This window comes from Rattus norvegicus, chromosome 7, assembly GCF_036323735.1.
Source record: "Rattus norvegicus strain BN/NHsdMcwi chromosome 7, GRCr8, whole genome shotgun sequence".
Taxonomy (NCBI): Eukaryota; Metazoa; Chordata; class Mammalia; order Rodentia; family Muridae; genus Rattus; species Rattus norvegicus.
In genome coordinates, this window is record NC_086025.1 from 113,898,188 (window position 1) to 113,911,237 (window position 13,050).

At 46.1% G+C, this 13,050-nt stretch overlaps 1 protein-coding gene across 4 annotated transcripts in view; it reads right to left on the minus strand.

The window, feature by feature from the left end:
* The window catches only part of Enthd1 (ENTH domain containing 1), a 114,953-nt gene that overhangs the window by 23,170 nt on the left and 78,733 nt on the right, over nucleotides 1-13,050 (minus strand). For all 4 annotated transcript variants that reach the window (XM_063264270.1, XM_063264269.1, NM_001135913.1 and 1 more), the window contains one exon: nucleotides 1-272. This exon is cut by the window's left edge. In XM_063264270.1, coding sequence (XP_063120340.1) covers nucleotides 1-272 — 272 coding nt within the window. The remainder of the gene's footprint in view (nucleotides 273-13,050) is intronic.

Genomic DNA, 13,050 nt, shown 5'->3' on the forward strand with positions numbered 1-13,050 from the left:
GACGAAGAGTGTTTCCACAGAGGACTGGTTGTGGAACATGGACTCAGACTTGGACATCCTCAAACCCAGGCTGATGAACTCGTCTTTACCTGACGGCCAAAATGCTTGTAAAGGCGCTGGCATGTCAAAGCTTCCTGCAGCCGTCTGCTTTTCCTGAGGAGTGTGTGGGGGACTTTCTGTGATAGTATTTGCAATGGCTTTCTCCAATTTCTTGCCTAAACTCATATTTGTCTGCATCGATGGGCTTTTTTCTGGGGGAGTAGACACAGCTTCTGTAAAATAGCAAGTGGCCCCAAATTAAAACCGAAACATTCCATTTCAAATCCATTTTAATAAATAGGATCTTTCCTATTTAGTCCTCTGCTTTCCTGCTAGGCTGGTATGTTCTATTTCAAGTACCCTCGAGCTATAACTGATGCCTTAGTCATTTGGTGGCTGCCTTCTCTCTCCCTCTCTCAGTGGGACTAAAACACAAGGCACAGAAAATTTCAAATATTTCCCTTTAAGTATTTCTCCCGTCACCCACTGATCTGCCTCTGAGCCACTATATTTTTGGTACTTTCAAACCTTCATCCTTTACAAGATAAACTAGACAAAATATGCATCTTCCTATCCTTATGAAACCTTCATCTCTCCCAGGAGGTACATCTGAAGCACTTCACGGGGCAGCAACCTTTCAATGAATCTTTTGTCTGTGTAAGGACAACAGGCTCTCTTCCAGAGCTGCTCTGACAGTTCCTACAATGTGCACGCTCTGTCCATTCTGTCAGTAGACACTAACACACAACGGCACCATGGGAGCCCGGGACAGACCTGGCATCATGAACAGAAGCGGCTGAGGCAGAGTAAAGAACCAAAAGTGCAGATGGACCTGGGTCGTGACCTCTGCCTGACCGCACATATCTGGGGTCTAGACTGAATTTCTAGATGGGACTGGATCCCAGCCCACGACGTGAGGGACTGTTCTCAGAGTCTCATCCTAACTTGGCTATGGAAAGGAATAAAATTGTTTCTTAAGAGATTGATGAAATTAGAACCATAACATAGTGGGAGGGCACGTGTGCATTCTCTGGCACTTCTACCAGGGAGAAAGAGGCACCGAGTTCACCATTAGGTGATTCTATACATCACGAAGTACAGTATGTTGTCAGAATGAACACATGGTCCCTCAGCACCTTCAGAGACTGGAGAAGAGCTTCTGGCATTTACCTAAAATTAGAAAATCCCAGAACCTTTTATTAGTTGCTTCACTGCCATTGTGCAGCAGGTCATGGCTCCTGTGTGGTCACTCAGGAAAGACCCCCTAGAACCCTGGGAGACCACACAGAACCAGAGCTAAATGCTAAAGGCTCCTGTTTATGCTCCCCACCCCCAAACAAGTGTGCTGACCCATCAGCACAGGATGTGCTTGATCACATGTGGGAGGGAGGTGCATGGGCAGGAAATATGTCAGGGTGTACACTTGCCCTTGGTAGGATGTAGGTGGGAGGGACACAGGCAGGAAGTGTCTCAGGATATATGCTTGCCCCTGATTGGACCTGATGGGAAATACGGTGGCCCTGTGGTGGTTTTGCCTTTTTTAAGGCCCTGCAAAACATGACCCATGGCCATTTCTGTGGAACCCAAATTTGAACCTGGCCAGATTCCATCCTCCTGGCTAGTGTTTAATTGAAGCTTGCATCAAATTTGGCTTTAATTGTGGTAGTGGCCTTACTCTCAACCAGAGGGATTAATAAACCCAGACCCAAGACTAACCAATGGAGGAGGAAAAGGTTAAGACTTTTCCCTTTAAGGCAAAATTTTTCCAGTTAGTGTCCTTGATCATCAATGCTTTCTATTTGAACAAAGATTTTTCTGAGGGAGTTCATTTCAAATTCATCAGGTGCTCTGGCTAAGATTAGTGATGAAAGTTTGACAGATCCTGGTTTTCATTCTGGGAAGGACCTGCATGTTAATCTCATCCCCAGCAAACAAGACCAAACCCTCGCTATTACGGATACTGGAACTGGGATGACCCAGGCAACTTGATCAATAACCTTGGCACTATTGCGAGTCTAGCACCAAAGCCATCATGGAGGCCTTGCAGGCTGGAGCAGATGTCTCGATGCCTGGCCAGTTTGGTATTGTCTTTTACTCTGCCTGTTTTGTTGCTGAGAAAGTGGCTGTGATCGCCAAGCAGGATGGCGATGGGCAGGATGCCTGGGAAGCCTCAGCGGGGACATCATTCAGAGTGAAGATCGGGGGCTGGGGATTTAGCTCAGTGGTAGAGCGCTTACCTAGGAAGCGCAAGGCCCTGGGTTCGGTCCCCAGCTCCGAAAAAAAAATGTTTAAAAAAAAAAAACAAAACAGAGTGAAGACCGACACAGCGAACCAATGGGCCATGGAACAGAGGTTACCTTACATGTAAAAGAAAACCAAGCCCAAGTGTCTGGAGGAGAGGAGAATAGAGGAGATCATGAGGAAACATTCCCGGTTTATTCACTACCCCATTAATTCTCTGTGGAGAAGAAATGAGAGGAGGAAGTCAGTGATGATGAGGCTGAAGAAAAGGAGGTGAAGAGAAGAGAAAGACTAAGAAGATACAATGTTCTGATGAAAAAGGAGAAGAGGGTCGTGATGAGAAGAAGATTAAGGAAAAGTGCATTGACCAAGAGCTAAGTGAAACAAAGCCTGTTTGCACTGACACCCTGAGGAAGAATATGGTGAGTTCTACAAGAGCTCACGCAATGGTTGGGAAGAACATGTGGAACAGCATTGTCTGCTGAAGGGCAGCTGGAATCCCCAGCCCTTCTCTTGTCCCAAGACACATTCCTTTTCATCTGTTTGAAAACAGAAAGGAAAAGGCCGCCAAGTTGTACATACACAGTTTTCATCATGGGAAACTGAGGAGTTAGTCCCTGAGTATCCAAATTTCATTAGAACAGTGGTGGGTTCCAAGGATCTCCCCCTACATCTTGCCCAGGAAATGTTGCAGCAAAGCAAAAATTTGAAAGTTATCAGAAAGGATTTGATCAAGAATCAGAACTCTTCACTGGACTGGCAGGAGATGAAGAGAAGCACAAAAAGCTTTGCGAGCAGTTCTCAAAACTGTAAAGCTCACAATTCATTTAGACTCAAAATCGACGAAGCTATCAGAGCTGTCATGGGGCTGCACATCTGCTTCTGGGGAAGCGGTGCTTTCTCTCAGGACAGCTGCACCAGAACAACGGAGAACCAGAAGTGCATCCATTTTATCACAGCCGAGACCAAGGACCAGGTAGCTAACGTGGCTTTCGTGGACTGTCTCTGACGCCGTGGCATAGAAGCGATGCACGTGACTGAGCCCACCGATGAGTACTGTAGGCACAGCCTAGGGCAAGGGCAAGACCATAGTCAGTTCCCAAAGGAGGACTGGAACTTGCAGAAGATTAAGAAGAGAAAGAGAAAAGAAGAAGAGAAAAAGACAAAGTTTGAAGAATCTCTGACATCATGAAGACATCCTGGAGGGGAAAGTTGAAAGGTCAAAGCAACTGGTGGTGTCATCACAGTACATGTGGGTGAACAACAGACACTAGAGAATCGAGAAAGCCCAAGCCCTCAGAGGACTCCACGCTGGGCGACAGGGCAACGTGGAAACACCTGGAGATGAACCCTGACAGGGCAGCTCCATCATTGAAACCTTAAGGCGCAGGCTGACAAAATGGCAGGTTTGTGAAGGATCTCAGGTCGTCTTTCTGTACGAGCTGCGCTCCTGACGTCTGGCTTCACTCTGGAAGATCCCTAGACACAAGTGACCAGGATCTCCAGGGTGATCAAGCGTGGTCTGGGGACTGATGAAGATGACCCCACTTTGGATGAGGCCAGTGCTGCTGGAGCTGAAGGGATGCCCGCCCTCGGAAGAGACGAGGACACATGGGACATAGGAGAGGTAGACTGAGTCAGCAGAGAGCCATGCTCAATACCCTCCATTCCTTCTGGTGACACATTTTCAAGGATTTTTGTAACATTTTAAAGTATCTGTGTGGCATGAAAACTAAGGGAAGATCAACTTCCCTTCTGCTTTTTATACCCTGAGAGTGTAAGCTTGTTTCAACAGGCTGGTGGAAAGTTTGTTTTAAGGTTAATGTAACCCATTGTTAACTTTGTGATCTGAACTAAGCTGTCCAGCTAGATTCGTTAGTAGACCAAATCACCTGTCTCTTAAGTGTTTGGAGACATAGCTTCTCAACTAAAAGGAAAAATTGTTAAGATGCCTTAAGCGTCAACTTCTAGAATCCATTTTTAAAAAGTTTTTCATACTCTGTAATTAATTCTGTGTATTCTAGTCTTAGGAGTAAGAATACAAGCTGAAACAACTTGACAGGAATTTCCCACAAGGCTTGTTTTCCAAAGCAAAGTGCCAGGAACAAAATCCTAAGCTTTCCTAAGTCTACTAATTCAACAAGGCTCATGAGTGGAAATATAGTATCCAGTCACATTCTGCTTTAAAAGGTAAATATATGCTATATATTAATATATAATATTATATAGTATTGTTATAGTATATAATCTGTATTATATAATCTGTATTGATATGGATATATGTATATGGATATATATGTGTGCATACACACACACACACACACACACACACACACACACACACACATATATATTTAGAGAGAGAGATTGAGAGAGAGATTTATTTATGTTGCTTTACTTTTGGAGGGTTTGAGACAATGTCTGACTCTAGTTGAGGATGACCTAGAATTCAAGATCCTCCTGCCCCTGTCTCTTGAGTGCTGTGATTCCAGCCTTCTACTGCAATGTCTGGCTTCTTCTATCTTTGAAAATTCAACGCAAGCACCACTGTCTCTTCAATGCCTGCCCTGGCCTTTCTGTCTTGACCTTGTCTTACTTTGCCCTCCACTACCAAAGACTGATGGCGCCTGATGAGCAACTGAAGCAGTGCACTCCTTCATTCAAGCCCCGGCCCAGCTGGACTCCAGCACCCTGAGTTGTCTCTGTGTCCCAGCATCCAGCAGTGCCAGTCCTGCAGGATGTACTTAATCAATGTCTTTGCAATGGAAGAAAAAACCCAGACCCAAGTACCAATAAGAAGGTAATGCTTCTGTTTTCTAAATTTAACACAGTTTAACAACTTCATAATAACGAAAGGAAACAGAAAATTGGTGGATGAAAATAACCTCTTCTGAAATATTACTAATTAGCATATGACCCAGTTATATTTAGTTGGTAAAAGGTTTTGTTAGAAGTACTAATATATCCTAGCAGGAAACCAGAGTCATGGTATTTCAGAAAGTATGTATATGTTACTATATTTGCTTTAAAGTACTCCTTAAAGGGGATTTTATTTAAATATTTCCCTTGACACTCTATTGTATTTGGGAAAATATTTTGCTCTTTATGTAATGAAATTATTTTCAAATGCAGTGGTATGTAAATCAGCCCAGAATGGCAATGCTTTGAAGATATCTTAAGAACATTCAACCCAAACACCAGCATTGGCATGGGTAGAGACTCTAGATGCCATGTTAATACTTAGTACGAAAGCTAAAAATTAAACACATGCTTAAGAATTCAATGAAATGGCAGGGTGTAGAGGCTCATGATGCAAGCCCTGTCAGGCATCTAGGATTTGGAGGCAGGAAAATCAAGAGTTCAAGGCCAACCTTGAACTGGGCTACATGACACCCTACCTCAAAGAACCAAAGTAAATAAATAAATATTTTAAAATTCAACAAAACAACTAAATAGAGCAAAGTCCTTCTATTTTTATCCACCCCTTTCCTGGTAATCTAGAAAGAAAACTGCAAACTGGCTGCTTGAACTTTTATTAAACTAGTAGCTTGTTTGTTTTTAACTATGTTGGGAATTGAACTTAGGGTCTCATCTATGTTAGGCAAGCACTCTTCTACTGAGCCCTAGCCTCAGCCCCAACCTGGTAATGTAGTCAGTGGACTGAACACTTTGATATACAAGAGTCCAGTTGATGTCTGGGGAAACAGCTCAGTCAGTAGGATGCTTGAAATAAAAGATTTCAAATGTACAGCACACTATCTTAAAAAGAAGAACATTTGCTTGAACAGAAGGTGGAAGTGTTCTGAAGATGCTACAGTAAATCAGCCCAATTCTACATTCCCTCCCCTTCTATGCTAACTTAATTCTCTATAACCACTTCTTTAGTTATTTATAGTTTGTATCTGGAAGTCCCCTCCTATGCCAGTGACCAACTCCGCATCCCATGAGTTTGGCTCTCCATGGCTTGCCTGCCACATACCCAAAAACAACCTGTAGCCAGGCCCTGTGCTGCGTTCTCAGGCTGACTCGACTCCTGCTCCCAGTGTCTCTTTCACTCACCAGCTAACCCTCCTGCTTTACTGATTCAAGCCCTACCAACACCACAAGACCCACCCCAAACAATTACTGCTTCTAGAAGCTATTTCCACAGGCAACCCTTCACCCTAATCCTTGCCTTTTCTGAAATGACAGTGTGCCTCTGTGAACTCATTGTTTTATTTAATTACATACAATATAGTGCTGATCATATATGAAGTTCCTGTGTTCTGACCTCACAGCCTACAGGATGCTTTTGCACAGAGAAGAAACACAAAGGTCTGTTAAATTTAACTAGTCCCTAGTGTGCCTCTCCCTGATGTCAGCTTCATGGGCCATCAAAACATGCTGTATGTGAAACTGAAAATCAGGAATGCTCACTCGAGCAACACTTTGGGGGCTGGGATTCAGCTCAAGGGCCGAGTGTTGGTCTACTGTAAGGAGAGCTGTGTCTGATAGCACGTACCATGAAAAATAACGAGGCAGGAACGGGGAAAGGCAGGAGTGAGCAATGGAGGGAGAGAGGGCCAGCTAATTGATACCTGCTATTTACTGTGGGCTGGAGTAGGACTCTGGAGGGACACTAAGTAGGCCAAGCATCCAGCAATACAAACACAGTAAAAGTCAGAGCCGAGTGGAAGATGGGAGAGTACCCGAGTAAACGGAACTTCAGCAAAGAAAGGAGGCTGTAACAGCATCCATGTCCCATCAGCAGGGCAGCCACAAGCTATTCGGTGTTAACAGTTATTAGTGTGAGGCGGAGAGGGGAGGGGCTACATCCAGAAAGGCAGGAGAAGGCCAGGCCTGTGGACCTCTTGCCTGATATGCAGGAGTTGGGAGGAAGGAAACAGACATCGAGGGGCACTTTCAGAAGCTTGTTCCTTAGTCACCTGAAGGGACTTTGCTCTCCTCCTATTCTCCAGGCAGCCTTCCGGTCGTCTTCCCCAGCCCGCTTTCCCTCTGAAATGTTGCCAGTGTATTTTGACACTTTGCTTTTTCTGACCACAGTAAGGCATCACTGCTGCTGGCCTTGCTAGAACTAGGGTGGTCTGTCCGCAGTCCGTTCACGTTTTAACCCTGGTCTCTGCTGAGCTCTGCTGCTTCCCACGCCAACTTCCTGTCCTTGATCTCTACTTTACCTCTGCCGACATAGCCCTCGATATCCCTTAGACCACAGTCTCTGGCTCTTCCCATCTGCCTGCTTGTCCATGCCATACAGCGCACCAGCGTGACTGGTCTCCGGCTCTGCATGTGCATCCCTACCCTTGTAAAATGGTGGCTCAGCAGTGGCAAACAGTGGTGCTTTCCTGTCCTTGCATTCCACGACCTCCCAGTGCGAAGCCTCCACCCTGGCTAAGGATCACCACTTTCCAGGTTGGCGTCCCTTAGATGGGCCCAGGCCTTTGCGTGTGAGCGTGCCTCAGCCTGCAGGATTCTTTCCCACTCTAACAAAGATGATTTAATTCTTCAAGGCCCAATCCAATTTCTTACTTGTTAAATTTTTTTTAACTTTCCAAGTTAAAATGAATCTGTTTGCCTTACTCATTATTGCATAATGAGCGCTGTATGAATACTGACTTTTCTTTAGCCAATCTCATTATTTCAAATGTATCCATTTGTTTGACAAACACGTATTAAGTATGAGGATGTGTCAGGCAGCATCCTAAGCTCAGGGATCACAGCACTAAACAAATGTGTTGTTTCTAACTCCCTCTAATTCTTTGTGTACAGATCTGTCACCTCCAGTATAATGACACCCCTCGGAGTGTAAACCCTATTGAACTGGAGGAGTGTCTGATTGTCACTGCTGTCCCAATGATCTGGTCACTAACAAATCATCTGCAGAGCCAGGGGAAGGAAGGAAGATATCCTGATGCAGTCCTTCATACACATGACCCGGGACACTGAGATATCCAGGGCATTATTCAGGATCACACGGGATTCAAAGGCAGGGATTACATGCCAAACTCATGAATTCAATATCCTGTTGCCTTGGAGAACCGAGGGAGGGACAAAGGAAGTTGGTTGATTCAGCTGTACTGGATTTTCCTTTACCAACAATCCTATGCCCCGGATATGTGTGTGTGTCCGTAACTGCCTCATACCTCAGTTTTACCTCAGCATCACTGTTTAGCCATAAGATAGAGGGCATGTGAGCAGGATCAAGCCGGTTCCTCTGTGTCTGAGCCTGTTCATCATCTCCTGGGAAGAAGGCTTGGGGAGATGACTGCTGAATTCATGAAGAATGGACAGCATTCAGTGACTTTTTTTCCTAAAGCTCTCAAAACCGAGAGGGCTCTGCTGGGGTAGAGCGCTGGTCCTGCCTTTCTATATTTGAACACAACTATGTGATTGTTCCAGAAGGCTTCCCAATTTTTTCCAGGAGAGAATTTCTGTGAGTTCCACTGAAAAGGCGGGGAGGGGTTCTGAGTGAATTAATTTGGTTGCCTGGCTTTATCTGGTTTCTCATTTTCTTTCAATTTAAAGCTGAATGTCAGAGCCTTCTCTCCAGCATCTCTCCAGCTGATTCCTCAATAGGAGGTTTAGTATTAATCACGAGACGGCACCGGCCTGCCTTCGTCACCTGCCATTATACCTGATTACTACAAAAGGGGGCCCTGAGAGGCGGTCACCTTAGGAATGATGCTTATCCTTCAGGACAGCGCGTTCTCTGTGGAGGACACCAGGCTGAATCCTTATAGACCAACGTGAACATAGCAAAATACCAAACCCAGCAACACGCCTCTGTGCCTTTCAAAGAGACCAGCCTGATTGGGTCAGGCAGGGCTTTACCAGTTGAGTTTGGCCAGTGTGGGATCATCCTGACAGAGCCTTCAGGTTGGTTCCGAGTGAAGAGACTCGCTGACAGACAGGAACACCCCCACCCCCCGCTGACGCCCCTTTTCATTTTTCAGTAGTTCTGCGGGTTTTTTCTAGGGACTATAATCATTGCGTGTTATTATGTATTTGTTATTATAAATCTAATAATGGGCGTTCTAGTCCAACAGAGCCAGCTCTGTGCTCCGCTCTCTTGTTGGTCTGACGCATAGGATCCAATTACAGCTACAAAGGAGAGCGCTGGCAGACATGACTGAAGATGGATGCCAAGATACAGCTTTCTGTAGTTTAAAAAGGCGTAACTGAAGGATTTTTCCCCTTTTGGTAATTAAGTTAATCAGAGGAAACAGGATGTGAAGATAATAATGAGGTCGTTTTGCTAAGAGGCCACAGTTACAAATTATTAACACAGGAGTGATGTAAACTGCTTACTAATATATGGGTTTAAAATAGGCAAGCTATTAACCTAAAATGGATATTGAATGTAAATGTTAAATCATATGCATGATACGAAAATAATCTTAGTGGGTTTTTTCCTTGTGGTGCATGCGCAAAATCCTAAACAATTCTATACTGGAATAGCTAGTGGCTCCTTAGGGTCTGTGCTGAGTGTGGAAAAGCTGCATGACCCCATCCAACAGCTACAATTAAACCAAGTGTGAAGGAACAAACATGGTGGACACTGTAGTCCTGAGACGCACAGATGTCTTCACAGGCTGCTTCTTTCAGAATAAGCCTGGCGTGGTGGCCCTGCCCTGACAAGGAGACCGAGAGCAGGACACACAGAAAAAGACTTCTGAGAAGCTCCGAGTGGGGTGGTAACAGCTTCCATGCCTGGAGAACAGAGTGTGGTGAGCGGATGATAAAAAGGGCTCGCAGTGCTCACTACCAGGTTTATGTAGAGCCGAGGTTCACTGGTAATAAAAGCATCACTCGTTCCTTCACTGGACCGCAGATGTAGAAAGGAGGATGAAGGCCTCTGTGAGGCTGGTGATCAAGGCCAGCCCGTCTCACAGTCCGTGTCTAAGGCTCCGGAGAAATGAAAGCTGATATATGCCACGTAAAGGTCACCCTATGCTGCAGGCGCCCCCCAGCCCAGGAGATAAGCAGGTACACGACAGTGACCGCAAGGAAGACTGACAGTGACAAACGGTGACTCCAGAAGAGGGAAAATTCACACTAAATTGGGTCAGAGGTTTAATTCTAGTCAGAATTAAATTATTTTAGACTACAAAATACTTTAAACTGTGCCTGCCCAAGGGAAACACTCCCAGGTACAGAGAGCAGTCATTAGGCGCCAGCTGAGGCAGTGAACACACAGCCCTGGCCATGGCTCTCCCTGGAAGTGATGAGACCGTGTACAAGCCCTGCTCTGGTAGACTTCAGGTACCGTGTGTGGCCTGTGCCCACAGGTCCTCAGGGGTGACTTCTGAGATGCAGAGCAGGGCGCACTCTGGATGACCGTGATAAGACACAGAACGGTAACTCTCCAACCTTTTCCCAGTTAGGCATGCATCTCAAGAATTAGCTTTTTTACTTCAACGGCAAGCAAAAATCTTGGGTAGGTTTATAGCATAGCAACCAGTCTTTAAATACCATTTACCCTGTGAATGAAGAAGAGACGTTAGTTCTTAAGAACCACGACTGCACTCTTATTCAAACTAAGCCAAGGAGGCTCCCATTAAAGCCATCGACATTATCCTGAGAGAATGTCCGTCTGGGACCACCTTACTGACTTCCAGAGACGATATGAACCAGCCCCTTCCCTAGACAGACTGCTGCAGGATCTCGTTCCTACAGCTGTCTGCTCACATCTTTCTTGAATGGCTTGCAGCGCTGTTCCGTGGCTTATCTGTTTTGCTTATTCTCTCTCGATGCAGCACCCTCTACATATTTTCATTCACGAAATAGCACTTTGCAGATAGAATGTGTACAGAGGAAGCACAGCCCAGAAAACACCTCAGACACTGCGATTGTTAAGCATGGAGACGAAACACCAGAGATACCGGCTGAGAAGAGAAAAATCTTTCAGAAAGATGAGTGGAGAGTAAGAGATTGTAAAACTGAGAGGAAGTAGATTATTCAGTAAAGAATCCAAATAGAATACCTAAAACTCTTTTAAAACTGGAAGGATTTTTAATGAGTCAGTGGATGTCAGGAAGTAGGAGCTGAAAGACAGGTGCAGAGATCAATGGGGAGAAATCCAGCAGCGGGGCTGAGCGCCGAGAGTGGGCCCAGCATCGCTCTGACTGAAGCCTGGCTCCTCCAGCCCCGTGGCCTCTGTGCATGTCCCACATGCTCCTGTGCCCTCTCCTCTATGCCTTCTTTCCCCACTCATCTTGAGATCTGTGTGACCTCTTATTGTCCCTGTTGTTCTGTCCAAGGGTGTCAGAACAGAGAAAGCACACAAGTGATGGTGGTGTCTGTCTCTTTCTCTCCTGGTCACTGACATTGTCCCTCTGCTGATGGTAGCTGCTCTGGCTAGTATGGCCCTGTGACAGCTCCTCCCCAAGTTCTCCCTCTAGTGGAGTGAATCTGAGAGTCCTTTAAGGTGACCTTGAGAGTCTGCTCTAGCTTCATAGTGGAGGAAAGGATTTATTTTGGCTTACACTTCTACATCCCCGTCCATCGCTGAGGGAGGTCCAGGCAGGAACACAAGCCAAAGTATGAAGCGTGAACTAGGGAGAATGCTGCTTCCCGGCTCACTGCTGACTTTCTAATGACACTCATGACATCTGCCCACAGTGGGCTGGGCCCACTTGCATCAATTAAGCCAATCAAGGACAAGCCCCCCGCAGACATGCCCAGGGGTCAGTGTGACCTAGGCGAATTCCTCAACTGAGGTTTCCTTCTCGGGTGACTCCAGGCTGTGTCATGCTGACAGTTAGAGCTGACTAGGCCTTGCCTTCTACTGTGGTTCCCTTGCTGCGGTCCCAGGCCTGAGACCTCTTCCTCCATCTCTGCGCCTCCTGACTTTAACCCTTTGTAGACTACCTCGCACCTGGAGTTCCGGCTGGAAGATGCAAACCACTGTAACCTCATTGTCTGTGTCAAATGGAGGATCAGGAGAGACCTGGCCTTTGGCTGGTCTTCTAGCTCCCCTCACACACAATCCCAAACCCTCACTGCTGTCTTCAGACACCTCTGTCAACACGACCTGTCCCGCTTACTTTTTAGCAGTTGATCTTCTCTGAGCACAGGGAAAGACAGACCTTAAACTGAGCTGCCCTGACATCCCGGAATGCTAACCAGCTGACCTGCACTGGGCTGTGCCCAATCCTCCCGTCAGCCTCATCTTGGAGGGTCAGGCCGTCCTCTCAGCTCACTCCTTGTCCTGTGGCTGTTGCCAAGGCTCACTCGGGTCAGCATTTCTTCTGGTCTTCAGCTCTGTATCAGCTGCGCCCTGGTCCACAGATGTACTCCACCCTCCCATACCAGCACATCCATGCTTATAAAGCTAACACAGGAACTGCGAATGTCTACATTATACCATGTGATTTTTGGTCTAGAGATACGATGTGAAGTTAAATGAAGCTAATTAAATGTCTACCACCTCAGGCACTAATCATTCGGTAGGTGTTTAAGCTCTCCTCCCTTAGAAACTGTCAAACGTTACATTGTTATTTACACAGACTCCATGCTGCACAGTAGGTCTTCAGGGCCGCCTCCTCCCAGTGGCATGTCATTACTTCTGACCAACATTTCCACACCCCAGGAACTGCCTCTCTACCCTCTGCTTCTCAATTCCTTCTGCTTTGGAAGACTCCATGTGTGTGTGGAATCATGTGTGGTTTACTCTGTGGTGCCTGGCCTTTTCGATGAAGCAACACAAGTTCATCCACCCTGCTGCTGGGGACAAGATCTCCTTCTTCTGTGAAGCCAAGAGCATTCCATTGT